This window comes from Phasianus colchicus, chromosome 7, assembly GCF_987193195.1.
Source record: "Phasianus colchicus chromosome 7, bPhaCol1.hap1.1, whole genome shotgun sequence".
NCBI classification, from domain to species: Eukaryota; Metazoa; Chordata; class Aves; order Galliformes; family Phasianidae; genus Phasianus; species Phasianus colchicus.
Genome location: NC_143442.1, coordinates 9456672 through 9481418, shown reverse-complemented (window position 1 = coordinate 9481418; position 24747 = coordinate 9456672). Strand labels below are relative to the sequence as shown.

Here is a 24747-nt window from a genome sequence, read left to right as displayed (position 1 = left end):
TAAAGCAGCATACAAAAGCAGACTGTGAAAATATCTGTTCCTCCTCTCACTGCAGGGCTGAGAAATATCAAACCTTAAATTTATACCTCTTAAAAGCTGGGAGGTGAATCAGTGAAGTTTGGTCACATCCTGGTAACATCTATGTACGTGTGTTGTGTTTGGCATGGAAGACAGATCCCTCAGAGAAGATAGATGTGTTCCTGTAGTTGCCAGCCTGCCATTATGATTCTGATAATTGGGGCTATAGAGAGGGCTCTGCTAGTATAACAAAAAACATTTTTGTGTGAACTATAAAAGTTGACTCTGGGTTATTACCAGTCAATTGCCATGAAGCAAGAAGTAGGAGCAAATTCCTCTCCCAGCTCCAGAGCACAGTCTGTGACTTGGACCAAAATGCACTCACCAGTCATTGCTTCATGGGTGGTTTCTCTGCAGGGTTAAATCTTGTCTGTAGTGCTAGCAGAGCTGAGTTCAAAGAACCAGGATAGCTGGGGTGTTGCATGGTGCCCCTCTTTCCTGTCCCTTTCTTGTCCAGAAGCCAGGTTTCTTCATGCAGGGTTATGAAGCTAAGAATGGAGAGAGCTGTGGTATCCTGGCAGCACATTGCGCTCTCAAGCAGAGGAGTTTGGAGCATGGCCAAACCACTATTGAATAAAAATCTGCCATCTGTGATCTTCTTCCTTTAGAAAAGTTGTGAGGTACAATCAAGGTAATGAGAATTAAATGCTTGCAAATGCAGCCACGTGGACCAAATTTAGGAAGCCCAACCTGCAGCAGAGCTCGAGCAGACACATGGAAGAGAAGTTGGAACAGACCTCTGAAGAACAGTTGCATGTTGACATCCATATTTTTCAGGCCAGTCACCAATATTTTAACTGATTGCTTCACATGAATCAAATATCTGCTTTGGAGAATCCTTGCATATGCTTTTCTGTGGCTTCAACCTCTATGCCTTGCTCTCCAGGTAGCAGTGATTCATGTAGCAGATAGAAGGGCATTTTATACAGGCATTAGATAGCAGGAGCATAATCTCATTAAGAATCTTTTTATAGTTTTATATAGTGTATTTTCCTGATTGCTTTATATTGTGGAAGACGGGCCTCTCCCAGTTCCATTATTTGGGCTTCCAGCTTTTGTTGCTGGATATGGAGGCAACAGAGTGAGCAGCCAGTTCCTCTGTCAATTTGTGAATTGGGTATTCTTCATCAAAGCCTTATAGAGACACTCCTGTAATTCACTCATCACTCAAAAAACATGTTCTGTTGCCCCTTATGTGTATGTGTGCAGTGGAGTCTATAGAGCTAGTTTTAAATGGTTAATGTTGATGTAGTGTTACAGGCTGATGGATTCAGTAGGACTGTTTGATTAGAAAAAGGTCACACAGTTTGTTTAATTCTTAGTAAGTTGTGGAATGATTCAGAATTGTCACAAGTGATTTATTTCTGAGGTTCCTAGAGCGTAGAGCAAGAAGTTGCACAAAGGGCTCCAATCAGGACTAAGACTGCATGTCATACTGTGAGAATAAGCACAAAAGGAAGATGTAGTGCAACTCCCATTTGAGATAAATTTAGAGGAAGACCTAATAGTACGTGTATTTGTTTATGTATTCTGCTGAATTTGCAGCGCATAGTTTGCAGCTATGGAAAGCTCCTCCTGCACCAAATTATACTGTATAACATGGGTGTAAATCTGAATAAATCTTTTGATGTAGGAAGAACTTCTCCAAGCATGTATCAGTGTGATGATGTGCAAAATTTGATTTGCTTTGTACAATTACTGCAGCTAATTACATCCAGATTCATAATTACAAGTAACATATTAAAATTATGCTAGAAGGTGAATGTGATTTTGCAATTCATGATGGTTGTAGAAGCATAGAACATGTACAACTGATTCTTCTGTAATAAACCGACTCCTCTCCTAGAGCAAATAGGCCGTGAACTACATTTACATGACCTTGGGCTGAAGATCTACACACTCCCTGATACAAGCATAGCTACCCAAATTGTGTTTCCCTTGAGAGGAGATTATTTTGTGCTATATCAATCTGGTCCATGCAGGACTTGGAAAAAGGATCAGATGTTTAGGCATTGCAAATCCTTTTGCCATAGGCAAGGTTACTAATTAAAAAGTGCTAGCATACAGAAGTACCAGATGCAGCCAAGCCAAGGATGAATGTCAAGAAATTGGCAAGGATGAGGGGAAAAAGCCAGAAAGAAGTTAGGAAAATATCAGATTTTTTTTTCTTCACAGAACATTCTCTTTCTTTCTACTCACCAATTCTTCCCAACCAGCTTGGTGATACCTGACATGTCTTGCAGCAGTGTTTTTCATCAGCTGTATCTTACCATGGAAGTCACGTATTGCAGCATTTCATATGTAGCGTCTGGTCATATCCCTTCTTGTCACATTCTATTAGGTGTGCTGCCACCTGACTGGTGGCATGTGGTCACATTACAGCTCATCATTCATGTGTTGTTTTACTTGTTTCCATTGACATTCCCATCAGACCTTGCATGTGCCCTTGTGACTTAAGAAAATGTTGTTGAAGTACACTCTCAATTTATATCAACCATCACTTCCTTCAACTTAAGCAGCCCTGGATGCTAAGTGTGAGTAATTATCAATTGCTGAAAATCAGTTACGTTCGAAAGTTTTATTTTCTCCACCATGTTGGTGGGGTGAAATCAAGGTAGAAAAAGTTCATAGAATCATTAAGGTGATAAAAGATCATAAGATCATCTAGTCCAACCATCAACTCACCCCCACCATACCCACTAAACCATGTTCCTCGGTGCCATATCTAGCCTTTTCTTGAAAACCACCAGGCACGGTGAGTCTGGATGTCACTGCTCAGAATGGCTTTATAGAAGCCTCACTTAAAAAGAGAGGAAAATAGCGCTGATGGGCATCTCTCTCTGGAAGAACTCAGTTTTATTTTTCTCAAAATGCCCTTAGATCTGTGCACGCTCATGTGGACTCATGGCAGCAATGCAAATCAGATGGGGAAAGGAAGTCCAATATTTCACAGAATTCTTTCCAGTTCTGCTCTACCTGTGGTTCCCATGATGAACATTCACTTTACTGAGTTGCTTGAACATCCTTTTGTGGCATGCTCTGCAACACATGGCACTCCTCTGATGGTGTAAAGGAGTAAAACATATACCTGCAGAGCTGCTTGTTTGGAAGAAGTAGCAAAAATGTTGCACACTGGTAGTTTTCATGGGTTGAATCGATTGTTTCTTTGCTTTTCGCTTGTTATGCAGTGTTTGTAAATTGTTTTGGGAGGGGATTAAAACTCGTCAGTGGCATTTGAAAATAGCAGCATACTGACATTAGGTGCTTAATAGTTATTCCAAACATGCAGGCAAGATTTTTTCAGCAATCTCTCTAGGTTTCAGATTTTTTTTTTTACTTTAAGTGGTCCCTTGCTCTAAATCAGAAGCATTAATTTCTAGGTAACAGGCACAGATGTCCTTCAAACCTCCAGTAAGTGGTCTCATTAAGTACTTGAGTAAAATGAAGGGTATTGCATCAGACAAAATGGCTGAGAATAAAGAGCCGTATTGTCTCTTGGGTGGAGGAAAACTGCCCATGTTTCATGCCAAGGAAGACAAAGAAGTTGCTACAGTGCATAAGAGAAGTGCCAGATGCTTCCCCAAAAGCTTCCTCAAAAGAGGGGTCTTTCACTCTTCCAGAGGCTTAGTAATAAGAGAACTGTTTTTCTTGTTTAAATCCATGGTTACCTCAGTAAATAAAGCCTCCATTCTGAAGTCCCCTCAGCATGATCATTTTAGGGTTAGATATTTACCTTAGTGTAGCTGACAACCATAATGTTTGCAGACTAACTTACTTTGTATGAGTCAAATATGTGGCTGGATCTCTCTGCTGAACTTAATTCAGGGTCTACCATTAATACATTAATATTTCTGAATCCAATCAGCCGTACCAAAGCACAGATCAATTTGAAAAATTTACATTTTTGAGTTTTTTTTCATTGTTTTGCAAGATTCTACGTCTTTGGATGTGTCAAGCAATACAATTCAGAAATGATCTGTACTGGACATGTGCATCACTGTCAAGCTTAGTAAAAGTCACTACAGCAGAATGTGGAAATGCTGTGTTGGTATTTGAAATGTTTGCATGCACCTACACACACATCCTTTACAGGATTGAGTGAATAGGAGTAAGTTGGAACATGTATGGGAATGGGAAGGTGCTCATGCAAAATATGAAAGACGAAAGTGGAAAAGAGGAAAAGTCAGATTTTGCAAGTATGACATAAAAGTTGTCCTGTGTTATGTATCAATTTTCAACAGAAATGTGAACTCTACATTCAGTCTAAGCTGTTTAAGAGAAGGTATCTGATAATTTGGGGTTTTAATGGTGAGGATTTAAAAGATAATAGCAATAGTTGCGTTGGAATTAAACACCAAGCACTAGAAGGGACTGATTTTCTGAGCCGTGACCAATAAGAACAAACCAGGATGTGATTTCTGATTCATGATTAACAGCTTTTCTGACTTTGGTGCTGCAGTAACATGGAGTTCATCTTCTCTTTCTGTGGCATTCACAAATGGGTTTGGTGGTAATTTATTTCAGGTGCTGTCAGTTAAAGCACATAACACGTGAGGTTTTTGCATCAGGTTCCTATTGTAAATTGTTCCTGAAAGATCTTCCTAATCTTATTAATATTGGCTGATTCTTTGTATTAGGATTTTCCAGAGATTGGTGGAGTCTAAAGGATTAAAGCCTGAGTCAAGGATGACCTAGATTCTGATAGCTTTTATTATGCAAATCCTTACAATCTGAGGTCATTTATGGGAACATCTGAAGTTAATATGAGTTCCTATATTCAAGCACTCTCTAACATTCATAAGTGTTTCAGTTTCAGGTGAGTACAGTGCAGTTATTAAGTGTTCCAAAACTGCTTTGAGGCAGAAGCATACTCAAAATGTGACGTAGGATCCTTCAAAGTCCAAATCCTTTTGGCTGGTGCTGGAGGTGCTGGAGACGCTTTCAAAAAAGGGTTTTCCTCTGAAGTCCTAGTGGGGGGCTGGAAAGTTCTTCCCTGCTGCTTCCAATGTGGTTATTTCAAGAGATCTGCACATTGCCCAGAGTGGAGCAAGTTCTTGATTTCCCTTTCAGTTGTGTAGTGGAAATTCCTTGAGCTTTATTTTGTTATCTTAAGTGGGGGGAAAAAAAAAAAAAAAAAAAAAAAGGATGAAGAGCAGCAAGAAATTAAAAAAAAAAAGAGTGGCTTTTTGAAACAGAATGATTTATACACACGGCCATTTTTCACTTCTGTATGTACAGAGTGCTCTATTACTTGAAGATCTGATAAGCAGAGAAAATTAATATTCCCCCAAACCTGCTCCTCGCCTGTTATAGTCCAGCTGTCCCTGCTGTTTGAGTGGAAGCAGGGATCAGCTCGAAGCTGGGATGATTCTGAATGTGACTCAGAGATAAAGGCTTTAATGCACTTTTCTTTCTGGTGGCTTCCCAGAGCTCAGCACCTGGAACTCGCAAATGGAAAAGCTCTCCTTTTGGTTCTTTCAATGTGCTTTCACTCCTTCACCTATTACTCAAGCCTGATTACCTAACTGTATTTGTTTCTTGTATTAATATTTGCCTTTTTATATCATGCCTTTCTTCTGAGAAAGTGAAAATAAGTAAATAAACTGAGCAAAGACATTCCATTTTAGGCTAGCAGTAGTGTAACAATTACGATTATACCACTATAAACAGAAGGGTTCACCCAGAATACTCAAAGCTGATAAGCTAACTGAAAAGCTTTCAAATTAATTAAGTGGATGTTTTGAAACATGTTTTTGGAAGTGGTGTGAGGCTGTCCAGCATGGAGTTGCGAACAGAGGTAGGACAGAGCGTGGGGAACCAGACTCACTATTTTCTGATACCACCAGCAGTGCTGGAACGGATTCTGATGTTGATTATTTTGCTTTAGACTGGGGTGATAGCCTTAGGTTTGACCCTTGTTAGGAGAAGCCTGGCCAGCTGGGGCTCAGAGCATCTCTCTCCTCCTCCCATTTTATGTGGACAGGCAGAATTCGCCATCTCAGAAGAAATCCTGTAGGATGGGGATCCAGTGCATCTCGTTCTGAACAGAGACATTTTTACCAGCTCCTTTGCCACCCCCACACAACGTCTGTCGTCTGCTCCATGTGTACCTCTCACTTCCTTGGAGGCAAATTGTTTTGCTGCTCCTCAGCTCGGCAGCACCATGTCCCTTGACATTTCCCAGGGCAGTGATGCTGGGTCCTGCTCACGTGCTTCCCAGCTACCATGCAGAATGTACCAGCAGAATGTGGGTTAATGGGGCAGGCATGGCACAGAAAATAGTCACTCTGGTGGAGTCATTAGGATTTGCTGGCAGATTGCCTGCTCAGTTGGTGCAATTTTACACTCATTTTCAGAGCAAGCTTAAAGGGGAAACCTCCGCTTGCTTTGAGGCTTCACAGCCAACAGGAGGCTGAGGTTTGCCTGCCGCTGCCCCCATCTCTGATGAACAGCTGGCTTGAAATTCTCAGCTATGCACTTACTCAAATGATTTTTTGTTGCTGTTTTGAAATTGGTAGTCAAGGCTATTTAGAATGAACGGATCTGTGTGGGTGAAATTGCTGTCTCCTATGCCTTGGCTTTCCAAAACTCAAAGAGCAGAGTCTGAGCTACAGTTGGAGCAGGAAGGGAAGAGAAAACAAAATAAAACAGAATACATATCCCTGTGCCTGGGAAGGCGTAGCTGAGCAAGTACAGCTATACTTCAGTCAGTACCATGCAGACATAACAAATATTTTAGGTCTTGGTCCTGCAACAGGCTTCAACAGAATGTGAAATTAATAGGAGCTGATGGCACACAGCTCCTGAAAGGGTTAGGCTATCACAGCTGCAGGATGCTGTAATTTATTACTTGTGTAAAGAGTTAATAAGAAGAATAGCATTAGATTAGTTGTCACACACAGGGCTGAGTCACGTATTCATTTTTGGGGGAAAAAAACCACACCCTGATATTATATTTAATTTACTTCATTGCTTAAAATGAGTTTGCACCAAATAGAATCTATTAATCTTTTTATCTTAGAAAACTTCTGATCGGTTTCCTTGTGAAATATGCAGCCCTAGTTAATGCTTTCTGATCTGGAATTAGAGGGTTAAATCTCAATCCCTCTCTGATTTATATTTCCCTCCCCTCCTTCCCAGCTGTGGACATGGATGGAAGATCTGCAGAAGGAGCTCTTAGAGGATGTCTGTGCTGACTCCGTGGATGCGGTTCAGGAGCTTATCAAGCAGTTTCAGCAGCAGCAAACAGCCACCTTGGATGCTACCCTCAATGTTATTAAGGAAGGGGAAGATCTAATCCAGCAGCTCAGGTAAGCACCCACCTGGAGGACAGGTGGTGAGAAATCTGCCATATGCTGTGGTTTAGATGTGCATAAATGGGGAAATGTAGGTTTAAGATTAATAGGGAGAGTTTATTAATTCCTTGCTTATTTATTATTCTTCAATTTCTTTGAGTAATGTATTGAAATTGCACTGAGTGATTTGTGTGGACTGATTAGAGTAGTCTGTGCATCAGCGTGGGTTGCTGCTTGACAGGGAGATTATTTATAGGCACAGCAAAGTGAATTGAAACAAATGTGTTTCAGGTGAATATTTTTAGTGGATATTTATGGAAGATTGTTAAATGGCTGTGAGCTGGGGCCTTGTGATTTATATGGTTAGTCCTGATATAAGAGAAGTGTGTTTCTCTTAATAAAACACGTGCATGTCTAACAGTATTCACTCTCCCATTTTGCTTGCAGCACCCTTCTATTTATCTTTGTCCATGTGGGGTTTGTTCATACTGTCAGGGAGGGTCCTTTCTGCCAGCTCTGCTTGCATTATGAATTAAAGCAGCTTGTTTTACCTGATTTGAAATACACGAAGTGACTGGTTCAGGAAAGTTGGAGCTTTTTGCTTTCTCAGTCTGTATCTGTAGTAGAACTCATGTTTGCAGGGAGCATAGGAAGCCTACTCCAACTTGTATTTCTGAGGGCTCTCTACTTTTCTCATTCACAGTGATTTTCTATGGCTCTAAGTTCATTAGCAGCAGTGGAGTTTTCCTGCCTCTAATGACATTTCTGAGCCCCAAACCATGAAATCTTTTGTTCTTAAGATCTTTATATTGTCATAGATTGCCCTCGTCTACCTCTACATAATGTCTATACTCTGTGTACATACAGAACATATGTCCTGCACCAAATGCAAGTCTTATCATTTGACCCATGGCTGTCAATCTCATGTCTCGGCTTCCCCAGTCTGATGTCTTTGGATCTAACACAAGAAGTGCAGAGCCGTGACAGGAAAAGCCAGAGGTGCCTATTGCAACCTTGGTAATGCAATGAGCTGGTGGAGCTCCACCCTTAGGAGCCCTGCAGGAGCTGTTGGATCTTCTACTATAACCATGGACTAAGCTTTCCTCCATAGTCTCCACAAGGAGAAACAGACTGTGTAAATGCCTCATCTTGCTGAATGTCACAGAGCAGAAAGAGAAAAAAGAGTTGTTTTGCTTCTTGAGACTAGGGTTGGAAAGAAAGGATCGGGGGAAGAACGAGATGCAAAGATCCATACATCTTTGCTAATGAAATAGTAGGAAGGAAGTGTGCTGTACTTAATATGCTGCCAGATGGAGGGGGCTAAAGAGAACACACATATGGCTGCCCATACCAGGTTAACCAAAGATATACGTGGCTTGCTTGCAAAGTTTAAGGCACCTCTAAGAGATCATAGCAATGATGGTGAAATATTGAATGAAAATATTCCCTTGTTGCTTCTCCCACCTATTGGTGTAACATTCCAGCATGGACACATGTGGAGAAGACCATGAAAAGGACCCTATGTAAAGCCTATCTGGTGGAGTTTTGGGATTGCAGAAAGTGCTTGTATTGAAGCAGTCCTGGTCTTGCCTGTCAGACTGGCCTAAAGGTTTTTGCCAGCACCTGAGTCAAAGAGAAAGCAGAATGTGGAGTTCTGCAGTGATCAGGGTGATGTTTGGGGCTGCAAAGTCAGCAGAGCATCAGTATGAACAGCATTTGCTGGAGAAAGGCTGCTGTAGTGGCTGCAAGGTCATGCAAGTGAAGAAGTGAATAGAGTATATCTGAGATCACCTATTTCAGTGTTAAAATTTTTAGCTTCAGTCATTGAAAAGCAAGAATGGTCTCAGTTTTGAGACTTTTTTGGAACTGGTATCATGCTTAAACATTGTGAAATGCCAACACATGTTTTGAGACATAAGTATTTAGCCAAGAAATGATGTTGTTGGGATCTGGCTTGTACTCTGAGCAGTGAGCAAGGTGAAGCAGGAAAAACATCTTTGTGCGGAGTGCTCCTCTACTTCTGATCGAGTTTAAGGCCAAAGACAGAGGGAAACATACAACTGCTGTCAGAAATCAGGAAGCCCTGCATGCATACAGTGACTTGCAGAGCTGACCAGTCAAGGTGGTCTCTGATCCAAGCATCTAACAGCACGGCCTCCAATGTGTTCCTGGGCTCATTCAAGGAGTGAAATGGAACTACATGAGAAAACATGAAAACAGCTATGCATGTTCCCTCTCAGTTTTTGTGGCTGTTGGCAAAAGTAAAGAATGCGCAGATAAGAGAAAGGAGAAAAAATTGGAATTGCTGCAGTCTTCCCTTAACACAGCATTGCATTTCAGTGTGTAGGTCACCCAGTACCTGCCATGAAGAGCTGTTGGAGATTGCAAACACTACAACAATGAAGAAAATGAAATACAGCACTTGTATCACTGTAGATAATGTGAAACCACTTTTCTCACTCTTCATTATTGTTCTGAGATGAGCACCATTCTCAGAAGTCAACACAAAGATCTTCTGAACTGTATTTCCAGAAGTGCTGCTGAGGGCAATAGTTCTGCACATGTGCAAAAGTCAGAACAGCGACTTGCCCCAGTGAGATGTGAATGAACAGTAACCTTAAGGGTAACAGTAAGGCAGGGAAGAGTTGCGGATCTTGTTTTTCTTATGGTAGCTCAGCATATGGGGTTTTGATAATGGGTACATTTCACTGAGCTTTCCCCCAGTTAAAGTACTCAAAGTGATTTCAGGAGCACGGTGTTCCTTCTGGACAAACTCAGCAGCAGTGAACAAACCCTGATTGTATGTTGCCTGAAGTTTATTTTGTAGATTTTTTCAATAATTTCCCTGCATTTTGAACCCTAATTTATATCCTTTCGAAGAATGCTGAGTATCTTTCATAAATTCTTTCCCAGGATTTCTTATTACCAATCAGAACAATAAATCTTGTGATGGATGCATCCAATATCAGAAATTTCTTTTTCCAGAAGGAAGTCTTTCTCAAACTGGACTATATAGGGATCTCAAGACCTTATCTGAGGAGATTATGGAAAAAATACCAGATTATTACATCTCATTTTTTTGTATTGCATCAGCCACTGAAATGCAAGTGTGGTTTGGTTTGAAGAGTAAAATACTTGAGGAAAAAGAATTTATAAAACCAAGTGTGTGTTTAGATCCCATGTGAGATCTAATATCTGCCATCCTTGAATAATTCACTGAGTCATTTAGATATTACATGAATAGTAATAATTCTGCATTTGAAAGAAGGCTTACTTCTTGTCCTTTTATAGAAGACAGGTGCTGACTGGAATAAGCAGAACATGATTGAATGTGACCTTGCATTAAGCTTCAGTTTTAAAATCTTTCCTTGTTATCTTCATCCACCCCTTCTATGTACAGCTCAAAGATAGAGGCAGAAACAGACTCTGTGGTCACCAAGGAGGTGAAAACACAAGACTGACAGAGTGGGGCAGAGACTGCAAGATCTGAGGAGAGTAACACTGGTATAATATTTCCCTATAGGCAAGAGGAGTTGCAAGTTCATGCTTCAGAATAATATTGGAACATCTGATCTTCATTGTATTAAGTAGAAAGCATTTGAGAAAGAAGAGCAGAAGCACATAGAAGGAGCAAATAATTAAGTAGTTATTAGCATTCTGCATTTTTAATTGTATTCTTAGGCTTCAGATGTTCAGGCAAATGCTTGTTCTTTTCCTCAATTACTCTTGCTGACAATGTTCAATTAAGCTTAAGTTGATTGCGTGTTGTTTTGATCTGACACTACATGATGGCAGTGTGCAAAGAGCAAAGCACAATCATTTTGTGCAATTTCTGGAGACAATTAGTCATTTTGCTAGGTGTTTACAGAAGGAAAATCCAACCCAGAAAGGGGAAACAGAAACTTAAAAAATTAGTAACACTAATACTTTTTGACAGTGCGCAGACTTCATGGGTACTTTTACTTTGCAGCCCCAGCTGCATTTGGCTCCATTGGACAGCATGGTGACCTGGCAGCATCACCTGACCTTTGGCTTGGCCTCCAGTATTGTTCCCTGTGCAGTTTTATACACAGAATGTGCTGGTGGATTTGTTCCAAGTTCACCACTATGGCAGAAATATAGACTGATGATAAGTGGTGATGGTAAGGCCTGCTGCCTCATCCACTCCATCCTATTACACTGTTGGAAAGACCTGTGCACTGGTAGGGTATCTCATGGGGCTTTCAGGTGGTTTGGTTTAAATATGCAGGTGCCATCACATGACTTTGAGCAGGTTGGACAGAGAAATTCATTGCATCTCAATCTTGGTTTTGCTGAACTATCAAAGCCAAGTCTGGCTTCACACTTTACTTTCTGCTACTTGTTAATGTTGAGGGACCTTTAGTGGTACATTCAAGGATACATATTGGGTACAGTGAACTGCCTCTTGGTACCCAGCCCACCAGTTAAAGGGCTTACTCCCTTCTCTTCCCTATTTATGGGGAGTGTATTTGGAGCACTGCCTGACCTCTCACAGGCACGCTCATTTTCCTTACCTGAGTGGAAATACAACTGAAGGACACCATTGTACCATAGAGTTTTTGCTCTTTATTCTAAGTCTATCACAACACAAAGTAACCCAGAGGAAATCCCTATCTCCTTAGTCTAAGATGCTGGTAATTCTGATTCTATTAACCTAACTGAGGCAAATGCACAAAATTAACACTTAAGGGCCCAGGGGGCTCGAAAGCAACTCAGCTTGGTGCCTCTGGGCAGTGTGAGTGTAGGCTGGAGCAGGTCACTCTCTGGGACTGAAGGGGATTGCCAGCCAGGCTCCTTAAGAGAGCTGTTTAGGTGGATGTGCCATTCTCCCTCTCTCTGCCCCTCCAACCCCTCACAAGTGTGTCAGATCACAGCGTCCCAACACAAGAAAGGACAGTCCTCTTGTTCAAGCTATTTGCAGAGCTCAGGAGCCACACAGTTTCAAGAGTAGAAGAGAGGAGTGTTGCATACACCTTCCCTTGCCTCAGCCCTTTGTGCCTGGGCTCGCTTCTCAGTGGCATGCAGGATCACAAGTGTGTACTTCTTGCTCTTTTGCCTGCCTTGAAGCTCATCTTTAACCATGCTCTCTACCTTGCCACAGGGACTCCGCCGTTTCCAACAATAAGACCCCACACAACAGCTCCATCAGCCACATCGAATCTGTACTTCAGCAACTGGACGAGGCCCAAGTACAGATGGAAGAGCTCTTCCATGAGAGGAAGATTAAGCTAGATATCTTTCTTCAGCTCCGGATTTTTGAGCAGTACACCATTGAGGTAAGAGCTGGCTGCAAGACCTTGGAAAAGGAGAGTAAGGGAAAGGGGATCTGTGTAAACTTCTGCTGATAGGATCCCACCAAAAGTGGTCAGCACTTATGGTGTGTGTTCCTCCTGCCTACACTACTGGTCTCTTTTCAGGTCTTGGGGCATTTTAAATGTTTTATGATGAGATAGTCCTGAAGGAAATCTTGCAAATCTGTAGGCAGTCTCATGGTGGATACTGATAATTAATGGGAGCCTTCATATGCTGTGTTACGCTTTGTAAGTGTTTATTTTAAGGTATGGCATGATGAATTACAGTGGAATAAAGGGCTGGGAAGAGGGAATTTTAGGTGTTTTGATCTATAATTGGATGCGAGAGATATAAATCAGGGAGTAGCTGAGCTTTCCTCTTGAGAGTGCTAAGTTAGGTGAAAGCTGTTGTACAGTGCTTGTTATTAATGTAAATTAGAATAGTTAAATCAATCAACTGTTTTACTCAGTAGTTGTATACAGACTTCCTGATAGTGGGAGACTGTATCCCTTGTATGTGTGTATAACTATAAATGTGTGCATTTCAGATCAGCTAATATTGCTGTGTGTGCATTTGTTGCCCTAGGACTGCTACACTCACAGCTCAAGAGCTGCAATATCTAGTATCACCTGCATTTAAGTGGTAATATGTTGATACAATAGTGTGGCAAATGGTGAATGATTAAGATTTTAATTCAAAATATATGAATTATATGTGAATGCATATGTGTACATAGCTATAAACAGCACCTATGTTTTCAAAAATGGAGCAAAACATGAAAAACAGTGCTTCTGGACACCCAGAAATATATAGGCGTGTATGGAGAACCTGCGTGAATCATGAGTCATTCATAAGATACCAGTCTGTCTGTGTTTCACTGCAAATTCCAGGTGTGCAACAAGAATTATGCTGACTTTATGTAAAGATTTTTAAAAAAAACAAAATCTCTGTTTTCAATTCCTTTTTCTTTGTACATTGTCTTTCAACCAACTTTTGCTAAGACCTGTGCCATCATGGATTGCTTTACTGATGGGGCAGCTGAACATAAGGGACATGGGTAGTGGGCATGGTGGGACTGGGTGGATGGCTGGATAAGATGATTTTAGTGGTTTTTTCCAACCATAATGATTTTATGATTCTATGATCAGCTGATGTGACTGGTCCTAACTGACTCTGCATCTCATGCCAGAGATAGAAATGCAGTGTAGATCCGTTTGTTTTGTTTTGAATTAATTTAGAGTGTCAATGGTATATAATGGCATATAATGGTATACAAATGGTATATAAAGATGTTTAAAACTGGAAATACACTTCAGAATCTTCTCAAATCAGGTTGGCTAGAAAGGGCTTGAAGATCATCACTTAGTTGTCATTGTCTGCTATTTTTATCTGAATTCCCTCTGTAGAGTTAATATTACAAGGAAATCTGAGAACATGTTTCATAGGGAGTTTACAGGCAGATGATTTTTGTTAGAAAGCTCTCTCTTCTGAGTGGGGAAATATTTTTATTTTAAAATAATTTTTAAATTTATAACTGAACATGGAGAGAAAAATATTATGTCAGTATCTTAAATTTTATGCTGTACATTTATTGCTCAAACAACAAAAGCAGTTTAGTGGATAATAAAAAACGTAATTTGAAATAATATATTAAATGATACATTTATGCTGTGCATTTCAAATGTCTGGATTGGCTCAAATTGACTCAATACCAACCCATAGGAAGTGGATTGCTGTCAGTTACCTCAGCCATATAATAAAGATTCCAAGTCAATGAGAAACTTATCAACATTAAGAAAATTACCTCATGCATTGCGAAGAAGCAAAAAGATGTTTTCATCCCCATAATTAAAAAGCAGATAGTGTTTCTGGTGGTTGAGTATTCTAAGCTTGTAAGAGAAAAAGATGATGAAATTTAAATCAGGAAATTAAATACCTTTTCTACGAAAGGCAAGTAGCTTGAGCTGTGACTGGAAATGTATTTAGGTTTTAATTTTCTATAATAGCCTAGATCCGGCATAGATTAAGAACAGTGAAATAATGTGTAGCAGTATGATTCTCAAATGAGTTTCTCCTTTCCTAGTCTAGCTAAGCCCCCTTCCATCTGTCCAGAGTGCAGTGGGTGCCATATTGAACACATCCCTAACAAAGTCTCTCTTACCCGCTGCAAACGTGCTAATCTCTCTCCTTCCTGCGCTCACACAAACCATCTGCAAAAAGTGGGCCCAAAGCACAGTGCTGTTGTAGTGCAGGCTCTTCTCAGCATGCTTAGCTATCAGAGGGTCTTAGTTATCAGCATCCTTTTTTAAGAAGAGTGGCTGAGGAGGTTTGATTTTTGACTCAGGATCTTCCAGCCTGGCTGTCTATGTTGCACATGGTGTTTTGTTTACGTGGGTTGTGCTTTCAAAACAAAGTTCTTGTTTGACTTGGGTTTTGAAATGGAAACTTCACTGGGTTTCTGAAAATTAGCCAGCAGATCTTGGTCTGGTAGCAAATCAGAAGCAGGTGATTCTGGAACAGCTGCTTCACTTTCTTCTCTCTTTCTCCCAAATCTGAATGCTTTTGTTCTCTGTGCTGCTTCTGTCTTGTTAATCAAAGTGTTTCCTGTTTCCCCTCTGCTCCTGTGTTCTCACCCTTAGTTCTCAGTTTCTGGAGCTCTTGGGAAGTCCTCCTGATGAGGACCCCTCCCTGGGAACCCTGGCGAGAACAAAATCTTGCTTCTCTCTGATGGAATCCAGAGGATTCCAGCAACTGGGAGTCCATCTTCTTCTAGCAGGCTAAGGGAAGACTACAAGTTAAAGCTCAGTCTCAGAATATTTGCATCCAATATTGTCTCTTTCCATCCAGTTTTTGTACCAAATGTTTTCTTGCATTCATTTTCCCTACTAACCTCTCTCTTTCTTTTTAATTGATAATGCAAACTTAGGGAAACTTTCAAAGTCACAAATGACAACAGACTGCTTGGCCTTTATATTTTTCATTTAAACTGTGTCTGAATGCCATTTGTTCTCTGGAGACTTTCCTGCTCATAATGATCTCCCCAGATATTGAAGTCCATGCCATGGACCACATAACCCTTTCCTTTGGCACCCCTACCTAGACTTGCACCATACCAATCTGCTTTGTAGCTGCCCTGGGTTATGAGCCTTTCCATAATCTTTTCTTCCTGACAGAGGTTTGGAGTCCAGACAAACTGCAGGATTAAAGGTACTTCGTCAGCAACTCACACTTCCATCTACTTAAGCATCATCAACTTTCTCTGTACTTCAGTGAAATCTGCCAACAGTTGTTTCATTTTGTCTTCAGGAAAAGTATTTTATGTAAAGGGAAGCCACCTGCCTTTCATAGAGAAGACCAGCTGCGTTCAGTTAGGACTTCTAAGGACTTCTGAGTCGCCCAGGCAGCTTTTGTGTTATACTGGAGTCAAGGCAGGTTTGGCAGATATGAATTTGGATACGAACCCACAGACACATAGCATGTGCTGCCTTTTCATTTTTGCCTTAATCTCATTATATTGACTGATATTTACACTCTAGGTTCTTGGGTTAAAGTATGAAATCCTAACTATGACAACACCTGGAAACCAGCAAAACAGAAATATGAGAGGGCCCTGCTATCCCTGTGGGAGGTTATTCTGCCTTGGGTTTTAAAACCATAAAGTGACAACCTGTTCTTTATTTAGGAAACCTATCTAACTTTGATGCCTGATATGTTTTATTCCTTTACCAAGTCATTGCACATTTCAAGACAAGACGGGATCATTAAGATTATATGATTGGACTTTCTGTGTGATGTATACCACAGCTGAGTTCATGCAGCCAACCAAGTAACTCAGGAGATTTCATGCAGTGTGAGTGTGGTAGCTGATCCATTGCGAGGAAGTAGGGTGTAAGACCCGAGGGACAATAGCTGGCAGGCTTCAGCAGTACTGCTGGCACGGCACTGAGCACATCATGTATATGGAGCACAGTAATATCCCAGAAATATAGCCTCACTAAAATCTGTAAAGTATTCTTTGTCCCATGCTTCAAAAAATAGTCGTTTGAAGGCTTACTAACCATAACTTGAATGAATGCTAATCAGTAAGGAACTGCTGGATAGCTGCAAAAGAAGTGAATGGTAAAATGCACTGAGTTGCAACCCCTAACACAATGAATGCCATCCGGAGCATAGACCACAGCTTTCAGCATATGTTTTCTTTATATCTTTTGTACAGAGATGATCAAATTCACCTATAGGCCACTGTAAAACTCAAACTGAGAACAGGAATGATCTCAGCTCATACCTGTCTGGCCACAATTGTTGATTACCTCCAAGAAAACTTCTCTCCTTCCTCCCCAGAGCTGCCCAGCTCCTTCCTTTTGCATGTTCCATTTCCTATAATGGATCTGTGTAGTGCTAGGCAGAGCCAGTCTCCTGTAGTGGTATAGCAGTGTACTTTCTGGGCCAAACATAGTCCTGGAGGGGTTCTGGGCGTTCCTGCTATACAATATAAATTTGATCTGATATGCTTTTAATCTTTCAAAAAGCACTGCGATCACTAGAATCTTCACCTGTTTGTTAACTAATTTTCCACCATTCTATCTCTTTGGCTCCATTTCACCTGCTAATTAAATTTGTCAGCCTCAAGTTCACTTGCTGGTTCTTCTGGCTTTTCACATCCATCCCTGAGCGTGAGTTTAGAAGGGAGCAGGAGCCAGCTTACAGACAGTAGTTTGATTCACTGATATTTACAACTCACTTGAGCCTTCCATTCCAGATTTATAACATTAACAGAATCTTTCAAGTGAATTAGCTGCCTGGTTGGAGGTACAAGATGCTTTATAGCCCCTCACTGACTTACAGCTGGCACTCAGAAGTGAACTTCTTTATTAGAAATAAGAGCTGCAGAGATTTTGAGATACACTTGTGAGAAAAGGAATGGTAAGAAAAATTTCCAGACCTTTCTGTTCATAAACTGGAATCTTATAATGACTCACACTGAGATTATATTTTTCTTTTTTATATGCATATGTTTAAAACTGCACATCACTTCATTTTAAGGAAGGTAAGACACTAAGCTGTCCTGGGTACCTTTTCTTCCTGCTCCTTGTGATATTTCAAGGATTCAGGAACCAAAAGCACTGGAGCGGAATCATTGCTGTGACAGCCTCTTTACTCTCCAGCAGCTCAGGTCCCAACTAAACCAGTGTGGTATCTCTGCCACATGTCAGAAGGAATGGGTGACAGTATTGTCACACTGTACAGCATCAACCCAAACCAAGACCTGAGGAGGAGGAACAGCAAACTTTCTGCATGTGTGATTTGTAGAAGTGACAACTTCATTCGCCCTTTCCTACCTACATCTCCTCTACCATAAACCTGCAGCTTTAGTTTGCTCGTAGACCCACTTATACTGTCATATCCAGTCTTCTGCAAGCTTGTTACCCAGACTATGGTATGTGCCCTAGAGATCTGGTCTCCTCTACTCCGTTACTTCATTATAACCTCTTTCTTTCTGCACCCACAGACATTCCCTTAGGGTCCAGGAGTCAAAATTACCTTTTTTTTTTTCTTCATTTTTTTCCCTCTCTGGATTCCCTTACCTTCCCTCTCATCCACCTTCACTCTCTCCTTATGCCAAATGTATGGCTCCCAACATTTTTGTTCTTGGAGAGAGGTGGATATTCCCCTTCCTCAATTCTGAGATCTGCCCTGAGCCTGTGTGACAGTTCTAACCATCCTGCCTCATCCCAATGCTCTATCCACTCTTCTCACCTTTGCTCTTCCTCCTACTTATACCATCACTTCTCTTGCAACCTGCTTCCTACATTTGCTTCTCTTTTCCAACCATCTTTACTCTTTTGCAGATTCCTCTAGCAAACCTGCTCTCTTTGTGTTGATAGCAATTGCTCCAAAGGTAGAACTTTCTTTTCCTCCTCCTCATACACCCTTTCCCAGCCCATACTTCAAAATATCAGCTCCTGTATGATTCATTCACCATATAACATTTATTTTCTCATACTTGATTCCTCATTTCCTTCTCCACCTCCTTCAATTGGCAAACAAAAATTTCTGGTTGGCATTAAGCAGGATGATTTTAGGTGCTAAACTCTGAATTCATGCCAAGCAAGCAGTGTTAAAGTCTCAGCACCACCATTTTGTAGAAAATTTCAGCAGCAACATCAAGAAATAGATAGGATTTAGATATGAAATCTTGCTGATGTACAATTGCCTGCACAGCAACTGCATTAGCTTGGATGGACTCTTTGGCTTAATTCACAAGCATGCTGCATTGTAGGAGTGTGATGGCAGGGCAGCTTCTGTTATCATTACTGCTGTTCTGTTTAACCTGCCTCCCACTTCTCCATAGCTTTACTCTCTATCCAACACAGAAGATGAAAATGTCTGTCTCCCCACAGTCACGTTATCTGCTGGTGTTGCAACATGGTAAATCCAGGAAGCAGCAAAAGCAGCAATGTTGTAGTAGTGGGATTTTGGGTATATTAAGTTGCTGTTTTAGGAGGATGTCTGTCCCAGAGTATGTGGTCTAGACTGTAGACTGTGGTTGCTGTCTCTGCAGGAAAGACAGACCTGGCTGATGTAGTCTGTATATCTGTTATAGTCTTGTGATAGTGGAGTTCAGCACAAGCCCAGTATTTGCTCACACGCTGATGGAAACTTTTGTGCAGTTCCTGCTGCTCTAATATGGATATATTGGGTAGCTCACTGAATGCTAGCTTAGGTTTGCTACCTGCATCATTTCTCTCCTCTCATTATTATGACGGCAGGAGCATCTATTGCAAGTGAAGGTGGATTGTGCTTTCTAGGCTCACTGTCAATGTATAGCTTTGTTGTGCCTTTCCCTCTCATTAACACTCAGGTTACTTGACCTTCCTTTAGTACTTTGAACCTGGTTTTTGGCTACCAACCTTACGACCTGCAAGGAAGGAGTATGGTTCCTTCCAGAATGTGTTTGACAGTGGGAAGTGTGTGTGCAGATTTCCTTGGAGCAGTGTGAGTACTTGGATACATCTGCTAAATCTGAGATCAGTCTGCTGCTTTTACTAATGCAGGCCTGTTCAATTCCACTGTTGCTGCCCTTGTGACCCTTCTGCTCTGGTACTATTTCTCTCTCATCCCACATTTGAGCAGAACTCAGAGCTTCTCTGTTAGCAGGGTTCTTATTCTTTCAGGGCATGTGAAGGATGCTGAGGTCTGTTTAGAATCACAAACACTGTGAAGAAAAAGGAATAAACATAAGAAGTACTGTCATTTCTTCCCACCAGAAATCCAGTAGATGAACAGAATAAACTCAAATCAGCCATTCTTCTGGGTCAAAAGGGAATTAAACATGTTCAAGGCCAAGGGAGCCTCATTTCTGAGACAATTCTGACATTGGCTCATTGTCTCTTACCACAGTTTAGGAGATGGGACTACATCAGATGAAATTGTATTAATTTTCACTGTAGATGTCAATGCCTGACCCCTTCTGTGAGAGCATCCAGGGTCCTTTTTTAGACTTGAAAAATATACATGTGTAGTTAACTGAACTGCCTAATTACAGCCCCTTCTTAAAGAAAAACAAATCATTTTCCCTGTATCCCAGTCAAACTAGTTGGGTACTCAAATTCAGACCGGGACCATTTCCAAGTGATCCAGTTTGAAATACAGAAACTGCTGGGGTTGTGAGGCACTGGCTTCACTGACAGGAAAGGCAGTCTTAATGAGATCTGCCAAGCATCACGGTCTCTGGGATAGGGTACCAGATTGGGATTCAGGAAACCTGGGTTGTTATCACAGCTCTGCTGTTGTTGCTTTGCCTTTGTGTGCTTCAGATTCCCTTCCAGCCATCTGTTTGTCTTGGTTATTCAGAGCAGCGTACTCAACCTTCCTGTACAAAAGCTTCGCCTGTGCAATTTGGTGATGTTCCACCTCTTGCTGTGTCTGACTCCTTCCTTTCTTCCCCTAACCCAGCACATGGGGTAATTATCACTCTTTCCTCAGCTCCCACTTGGAGCCAACTTCCCTCCTTCCTCCCTTCTGCCCACTGTCACTGCCTGTGCTCCTTGTCACTGTGGGAAGTGGCACTGGACCAGCAATCGCTGCTGGGCCTGTCTGACTGTCTGGAGACACTCAGATGCAATCTCAGCCCCAGTTCCTGGCCATGACAAGAAGACATGAAGCCTTTGGGTCTTGCGTTGCATCCCCAGAAGTGTGTCAGCTTGTGTCCTGATTGCCAGTGCTGTCCTTTCCTGTTTAATTGGAACCACCAATTTGAACAGGAGAATAAAAGTAGTTCTGCTCAGTGTCCCTTTCACAGCACATGGAAAAGCTTCCTAAAAGAAATGGCATCAGAGCAGATACATTTAACCGAGGCTCTTGCACTGGGCTGCTTGGTCTCAGCATACTTGAAGATGTGGATGGGACTGTTGATTCCTTCGGATGTCCATCCTTAACATCCCTGGTAGTTTGGCCCTCGAAAATACTTGTGTTTTCCTGGCCTGAAGATGATGTCCATAAATATACACAGAATGGAGAGATGGTTTTGATCAGAATCCCCATATTGTAGCATGGCTGTAAGAGCAAACTAATATAACACATTCTTTGACTGTTTTAATCTCTTCTACTATCATTACTTCAGGTTGCATATTAGGAAAAATTGGTTGGCAACCCTGCATGTGACAGGGGGTTGGAACTCAATGATCCTTGAGGTCCCTTCCAACCCAAGCCATTCTGTTATTCTGTCATTCAGTTCTGATCGCAATTAGTCAAGTGTATTTCTTTAACATAAATACATTGAGTTAAACCCTTCTCCAGCATCTACTCCAACCATTTCTCCAGAACTGTTGAATCTGCCAAGAAGCTCCCACAGCTCATGGACTCTAGCTATAGTGTGTAAATGAATCAGAGGCTGTTGGAGTCAGGAATGGGGCCAAAGGGACTGTAGAGATAGTTATTATTTAGAGGAAATTGAGTGGAATGGGTGATGGGAAATAGCTGAAGAAAAATAGAAACTCCTCAGGATGTTCACACTGCCTTTCACCTTGCAGCTGAGATCCCAAATTCTTGGTTCAGTAAATCTGCTTTTTCGCTTCTCTCAAAAAAGAACTGAAAACCTGTGCATATATTTTCCCTTCTAATGCAAAGCTGTGCTCTCCTATTCATGCTAATGAGAGAGGGGCTGAAAGTCGGTACTTTTGGGTTCCCTTCCAGTGCCTGCACTGCATTTGTTGTTATGCTTTGTGGGAAAAAAAAACAAATGGAAAATGTTGAACCTTGGCTACTGAGGAAACGAAGCATCTCACTGCACACAGGCTCTGAAGAGCCCTTTTATGAGAAACAGAGAACCTCTCACTGTATTGTAACATGCCAAAATGTGAGTCTAAATATCTGGGTTTAGCTTTCCTCCATCTAGTTTTGACAAGTTGACCTATGAATCAGAATTCAGGCATATATGATTTATTTCCACTCTCCTTGTCCTCATTTGTTGCCACCAGCACATTCCTTCTTTTTGTCTGCAATAGCAGATTATGGTATGAAGGAGACTGGGCTGTTTGGATAGGTTAATTGTGTTAACTGAACAGGCAAAAATAGAGTAGGACTTCAGTATTGGTTGAGTAACTGTGACTTAAAATGTGAAACACAGAAAATACAGTAATGGATTGCTAGAGTCATCAGACTGCCTGTTTGAATTAGGATGCAGAGAAAGCTGCAGAATATTTTGCACATTCCCATGAGTTATTTGCAGGTAATATAGGTCTTTGGCGAGAGCTCAGTCCCCTTTGTGATGCTCCTGGTGATTCACCCAGCCCTCAAGAGCGATGTTGATGTGCTCTGCTTTGCCCATCTGTAGAAGTCTGTTATTTATATTCATTCCCCAGTGTGAAATCTTTGAGATCTACAAAACAATTTATACGGGGCCTATTCCTTCTCAAGCTAGCAGAAAGACCCTTAAAAAGACTTCAGATCCTTGGAAGCACAGCATAGGACTACTGTGGGGATTAACTCATCGATTTCATAATAAAATGCTAGGTCTCATGATGCATTCTCTGTGAACAACAGGTAGATACTGCTCACAGTGTATTAGATCATAATAGTTCTGCAAATGTATTAGTTATCCATGTTTTAGAGCTTAATGGAAGCAGCTTATAATTTAAAGTCTGTGAAGAAAAGGAATAAATGTTATTAATGATAAATATTTCCATCTGCAGTATTAACATACAGAGTGATGCAGAATGTTTTAAGAAACATCTAGGGCGTTTTGAGATTATGGGGACAGAGGTGTCACAGTATTTTTGTAATTCTGTTACTACTGTTTCCTCATTTAAGTTTGAATTTATTTAGCATTTATACCACCATCCATATGAGTACAGTGTGTCTTCCTTTACAGTGCCCTGTTGACTGTGCAAGGGAAAAAGAATTTGTCACTTTTCTTGTTGGACTGATAATCTTTTCATGGATCCTCAGCTAGGCAAAATGAGGACTGTAATCATTAATGAGCAGAATCCAGAGAATTGAGGCTGTGGTTCAAGGGTTTCTGGATCACAGTCACAGTGTGAAGTACTTCAGTTATTAACGCATGGTTTGAAAGCAAGATTTTTCATTGGTCTTGATTGAATATAGTGTCTATCTTGTGTCCATGAAGGTTACAGCAGAATTAGATGCCTGGAATGAGGATCTGCTGAGACAAATGAATGATTTCAATACCGAGGACCTTACTCTGGCTGAGCAACGTTTGCAGCGTCACACTGAGAGGAAGTTGGCCATGAACAACATGACTTTTGAAGTCATCCAGCAAGGGCAAGATTTACACCAATACATCATGGAGGTCCAGGCTTCAGGTGAGTGGAACAATTTGTTCTCTGTTTTGTATGAGAAGGAACAAAATGAAAGGGAAAGAAACACCACCTACAACCAAAACACATTGAAAAATATGCCACTATGTACAAAGCACATCAACTTTTAACATAATTCAGTCTATTGTATAGCTTTTCTCCATAACCAGAACTGCTCCATGATTTTGGAAAATTCTTTGAGTCAGGATCACACATCGTTGTTCCTTTGAAATGGAAGTGCAGTATGGAAGTAAAACTGAAATTTAAGTTTCATTCAGAAAGTTTTATGCAACTACAGGCCAGTGGAGTTTGTAATCTATTCCAGTATAGATGGCAAGGAAGAGAAAAAGGTGGAGCGAAAGAGGTGGAAGAAAGAGAAGCTAGTTAACCAGAGGCCCTATGGAAGAGAATTCAGATATGAGAGCCTTGAAATTTATCACGAAATTGAATTCTTGTTTCCAGCCAGCTCTAATTGGAATTATTTTGTGTGTAAAAAGGGAACATGATAAACCATACTGGAATTTTCCTTTTCAATGTGCACTTGGAAGTTAAAGATAGCCACTTGGATGCAAAAAGCTTTTGGCATGTGCACTTAAGTGACAGACTTGATTCATGTTGATAGGGAGTCTGTCTGTTTCATCTACTCTTCTCAGCAGTAGGATCCTATTTCTAAGGCATCCTATGAATCAGGATTTTTGTATCCTTGCATTTTGTGTTTGGAAAAAGAGTATAATAATTCAGATTAATCACTGCATAAAGTCCAGAAGTGAAAGTTATTTGCGAAGTGTTTAAACTTTCTTAAATGTCTGGAAAAAGTGCAAAGCAAGAGCAATTCCATTCTGTCTCTCCTCACATGCACTTCCAAAATAAAAAAGATTTTTATGGATTTATTCTTTGGCAACCACTGTACTCCTAGACGCTCACCTTTAAAAAAAAAGAAAAAGAAAAAGAAAAAATTGGCAGTATTCAACCTGATTGGCAAGCTGTACTCAGCAGAGGCTTTAGGTTTGCTGCAGGCGTGTGTTTTGAACTAGACAAGCATTGTGCAAACCATGTGTGTGAGATGATATGAGGTCTGCCCACACTGTGTCTGGTCCTGCGCCTCAGCTCTTTTGCTTTCAAGGGTAGCAAATTGGTCCTAATACATCAGTTACTATTCATTTTTGGTGCATCCTGGAAGCATCCTAATGTGAGCAGTAATTCATGGGAGGAAAAGAACATCATCCAGAACAGTGCAGACTCAG

At 41.0% G+C, this 24747-nt stretch overlaps 1 protein-coding gene across 10 annotated transcripts in view; it reads left to right on the top strand.

Annotated features, from left to right (window-relative positions):
• Positions 1-24747, top strand: part of KALRN (kalirin RhoGEF kinase) — a 447706-nt gene that overhangs the window by 278441 nt on the left and 144518 nt on the right. For all 10 annotated transcript variants that reach the window (XM_031590658.2, XM_090143646.1, XM_090143648.1 and 7 more), the window contains exons 12-14: positions 7219-7388; positions 12496-12670; positions 23314-23509. In XM_031590658.2, the coding sequence (XP_031446518.2) occupies positions 7219-7388; positions 12496-12670; positions 23314-23509 (541 nt within the window). The remainder of the gene's footprint in view (positions 1-7218; positions 7389-12495; positions 12671-23313; positions 23510-24747) is intronic.